At 39.3% G+C, this 4,516-nt stretch overlaps 1 protein-coding gene across 1 annotated transcript in view; it reads left to right on the top strand.

Annotated features, from left to right (window-relative positions):
- The window catches only part of LOC138947575 (tetratricopeptide repeat protein 21B-like), a 42,273-nt gene extending 38,063 nt beyond the window's left edge, over nucleotides 1-4,210 (top strand). The window contains exons 32-36 of the mRNA XM_070319073.1: nucleotides 1-90; nucleotides 569-679; nucleotides 1,570-1,690; nucleotides 2,076-2,143; nucleotides 3,215-4,210. The exon at nucleotides 1-90 is cut by the window's left edge and continues 24 nt beyond it. Of these exons, the coding sequence (XP_070175174.1) occupies nucleotides 1-90; nucleotides 569-679; nucleotides 1,570-1,690; nucleotides 2,076-2,143; nucleotides 3,215-3,292 (468 nt within the window). The 3' untranslated portion in view covers nucleotides 3,293-4,210. The remainder of the gene's footprint in view (nucleotides 91-568; nucleotides 680-1,569; nucleotides 1,691-2,075; nucleotides 2,144-3,214) is intronic.
- Nucleotides 4,211-4,516: the final 306 nt, after the last annotated feature.

Below are 4,516 nucleotides of genomic sequence, written 5' to 3'. Positions count from 1 at the left end.
GGTATGGCAGCGGCCTACATGGTGCTGAAGCAGACGCCCCGGGCCAGGAACCAACTGAAGCGTGTCACCAAGGCCAGCTGGACCATACAGGTGAGGGCTCAACCACTTTGTTGCCTGTGGTCTGTTCACAAGCATGAAGAAATAATGACGTCAAAAGCCTACATGAAAGTCCATTAGTCTTGGCAAGAGGGAGAATTCTTTCTGTTTTGGGTACTTTACATCAAGACATTTTGTTTGATTACGTAAGAAAATTGTAAAAGATGGCATGTGGGTCCATTCTGGCATACTGCACACAGCCGGCCTTCAGCCCTAGAACGTGATCAGGGGAAATGTTATTGACTATTTGACAGGAGATGCGAACTTACAAAGCCCATGAAGTTTGGTTTGGCTGGCAACACTACAGGTACATGTGAAAGCATAAGTGAGATAGTTGTGTGAAGCTTTTGGCTGTTTATAATGTAATCTACTACAAAAAGAAAAATCTTTGCTCTCCATGCTGTGACTCATGCACTGTATCTTTGATATTATTGTTATTCAAGGGTGCTTAAGATTTATTGATGTTTTTCAGGATGCGGAAGACCTAGAGAAAAGCTGGCTGCTGTTGGCCGACATCTACATCCAGTCTGGTAAATACGACATGGCCACCGAGCTCCTCAAACGATGCCTGCAGTACAACAGGGTACGTCTTTCATTACATTTGTGTATGTGTGTAATTGACACTGTAATGCTAGAGGCTGTTGCAAGTCATTGCTGGTGTTCAATGTTTGCCACTTCAGCTTCTAACAAAACACGACAAATTTTAACTTTTTGCACCATAGTTGGTTTTGTTTGTCTGTTTTTGTGTGTGTTTTTTTCAAACAAAGTTACTCAATAGACGATGTTCAGAAATAACTCTCTTAGGTTTGTATAGGTTGTGAAAGAGTGAATAATCTTGTTTTTATTCAGGCAAACTTTGCCATGTGACAGGTTGTAATGTTTGTGCGGGTGTTATAATGCAATATGTAGCCGTATGAGGGTTCCAGTGTGTGAGTTGTACATGGCCGGGTGCTAGAGTGCTGCGTGAATGAGTAAGTGCATGTGGAGCTGTATGGCTGGGTGAATTGTGGGTTGCGTACGTCCGAGGGGCACATGTAGCCTGTGTGTCTGAAGTAGTGGGTATGTTGCGTAAGGGTGTGCTGATATTGAACTTCAGTTGTGTTTTGTAAATGTCTATGTATCAGTGTATCATGTCTTACCACACACATGCCAAATTTCCTTGTATTGATGAGGACAATAAAACATCTTGTATCTTGTATCTTGTATCTTGTCACTAGCGAGGGGTGAGTATGTAACATGTGGTCGCAGAGCATGAGTGGAAAGCTTGCCTCGATAAAAACAAGAGTATTCACTCTGTGAAAACTCCTACAATCACAAAAGAGTTATTTTCGGAGTTCGTTCATGGAGACAATATTTTCTGAAAGTTTTCTGAGTTTAAGATTCTTCTAGGATACAACATATTTGCTCACTACTAGTTTTGAAAGTCAGAACTCAATATAATACATTGCTAAACTAGTTGTTTTGTTCTTCCAGTCGTGCTGCAAGGCGTATGAATACAACGGCTTTATCATGGAGAAGGAACAGTCGTACAAGGACGCCGCCATCAACTACGAGAACGCCTGGAGATACGGCAACAAGAACAACCCTGTCATTGGTCAGTGCCATACCACGGGCTTCTTTTCTTCCTTGGACTAGTTTAGTTTTCATTGTTATAATATTCAAAAAAACAAACGGGAGGATGTGGGCTTAGAGATGCAGAAAAGAAAATTGGTTAAGACGGAAATTTTACTTGTGGATGATGTATTTAAGGTGTTTGTTTCAGTTTTATTAGGAGAGTACTCTCTGGAACCACATGTGTGCACACACACATTGGTACATTTCTGTCTCTCTCACAGATACACACACACACACTGCTTCCTTCCTGAGCCACTGGACTGATTGTATGACATTATGTCGTATTGTTTGCTTTTCAATTGTTATAAATGGATCTGACATAAGGTGTTTTAATTAATCTCTCTGTTTTCTCTTTTTGTCCACAGGCTACAAGCTTGCTTTCAACTACATGAAGGCAAAGAGACATGTGGATGCAATTGATATTTGTCATCATGTAAGTTTACACATTCTGTTTAAAAGCATGAAGAGCATCCTACTGTTTTGACTCAGTCTTAGACGAGTTGGAGTGAAGAGAAAACGTTAAAGAGTGTTTCTATATGTGGCGTATATTTACTTTTTTAGGTGGCCCAAATGAGCTATCAACCAGCCAGGTAATGTTGACAATCTTTTAGCCAATAAGTTGAGAGTGGCTTGGCTACTTTTCTCTCAAATCTTGTGATTTGGGAACATTCTTGTGCAATTGTAAGAAGTATCCACTGTCCCCACATTGCAGATGGCATCTCACATGAAGTACCCCCCCCCCCCCCCCCTCCCACCCCCACCTCCCTTTCAGTGTCTCGGTGCTTTTCACTACAGTGGAACCCCCCTTTTGAGACCCAAAAAATCTGAGAAAAGCATGCAGGTCTTAAAAAGGAGGGAGTCTGAAAATGGGGCTAAATTTACTGGGGTTATGAACAGAAAGTCTGAGAAAACACAGCCTAAAGAGAGAGGGAGTCATACATTGGGGGGTCTTAAAAGGGGGGTTCCACTGTATCTCTGTAGTTTGGTTTTAACTCAATGCAATAAGAGTGCATGCATGAGTGCGTTTGTGTTTGTGTACCATGCCTGTGTCTGTGCAGGTATTTTTTTGATTTAGATATCTAACCCAGACCTGGGAACCCATACGATTTCGCCGTATTCTGTACGCATGATTGTTGAGAATACGATCAGTACGGTCAGTGGGAAAAAAATACGACGAGAAAAATTCCTAGACTACTTTTATTCACAAGCCCATCTTGAAGCCGATCCTGTATTTTGACACATGATTACAGTTTTTGTCAGTAAAAATTGACAAAAGGATTTGTTTTAAATGTACATGTATAGGTAAACTTAATTAACGATGTGGCGGACGCGTGTGAAGCATGTTTGAATCATGGATGTTCAAATGCTGTGTGAAGTACGCTCATTTTTCTGAAAATACACCAAGTTTGTTTGAGAATACTTTAAGTGCAAAACAGGGGTTCCCAGGTCTGCTAACCTCAAGAAATAAAATACTGGAACAATTGTGATGATTTGTGTGTTTCAGGTGCTGTCAGTTCACCCCAACTACCCCAAGATCAAGAAAGACATTCTGGACAAAGCCAGGAGCAGCATCAGAATCTGATTGGATTATTACTGTCACGTCATGAATCTGATTGGTTGTTACTGGGTTTGTTGTTTTCTTCCGTTCTGTGCGCCTGCCATGAGCAGGTTGAACATTCTTCATCTCTCTACATCTTCAGGGTGTGAAGTGTTTCTGTGTTAGTTTTGTTCCATGTTCTTGGCGTGGAAATATTTTTTTAACGTTTGTGCGGTTGGTTGTGTTTGTGACTGTGATAAAACATGAAGGGATATCAAGATCTCATGACTTTATTATTCCTTTCATTCTTTTTTACGTGGACATTTATTTTTTTAGCTTTTTTTCTTAAGGTGTTGGGATTTGTCTCTGTACCCATGGTTTGAATTAAATAAAGAAAAACAGAGAAGAACCTAATGTTTTTGTATGAAAAATAAATCGTCTTGGTGGTCGTTTGGAATATGTTGTTGATAGCTTTGCTCTCTAGGTGTTTGGATGTGTTTTTGTACCCATTATTTGATGCAAATAACAAGAGAAGAACCGACTGTGTATTGTATGCAAAAGAAAGTGCATGATGGATTATGTGTTGGTTCATTGAACTGTGTTTTTGACATTCCTGAACAAGCTTGTTTTTAAAATTGTTAACGATTTATGAGTAAACAGTGTTTTCTTGTTTGATTTTTACTCTTTTTTGGTTAAGGATGAGATTGATGAATGCGTTCCAGTGTGTGTGTGTGTGTTTGTATGGTTTGCAAAATATCTAGCTGTGATATGTTTGTGTTATTGTGCACTTTTGTTGGATGTTTACTTTTATGAGAATAAAATTTATAAATGAGTGAAGTCAAGGAGTTGTCGGCTCGAGAAACTGTTAGTGAATGCATACAATTGACAAGTTTTAAGTTTGTTTTGGGATCTCTGGTACAATATTCCATCCATAATGTTTGTAAAATAAATCTGTTGAGTATTTTGGAGTGTGTTATTTGTGTGCAAGGGAGTATGAATGATGTGTGATAATTCATTAAAGGGCTTTTGTTCCTTGATCGATTACCATGCAAGAGTTGAGTTCCCACATAGCACACAATATTGTTACAATAGTAATACAATATTGTATTATTATTGTAATCCAAGATTGATATTGGATTTCGTACGACTCTATATTGTTTTCCAAGGTTGAACGAGTTGCGCGAACCAGTCTTGGAATCCAATATTGGAATGGTGTTGCTATCCAATAATAAATACAATAATCACGTCATGGTGGAGCTATAGGTACAA

This window comes from Littorina saxatilis, linkage group LG14, assembly GCF_037325665.1.
Source record: "Littorina saxatilis isolate snail1 linkage group LG14, US_GU_Lsax_2.0, whole genome shotgun sequence".
NCBI classification, from domain to species: Eukaryota; Metazoa; Mollusca; class Gastropoda; order Littorinimorpha; family Littorinidae; genus Littorina; species Littorina saxatilis.
This window is presented reverse-complemented; position numbering and strand designations above follow the sequence as displayed.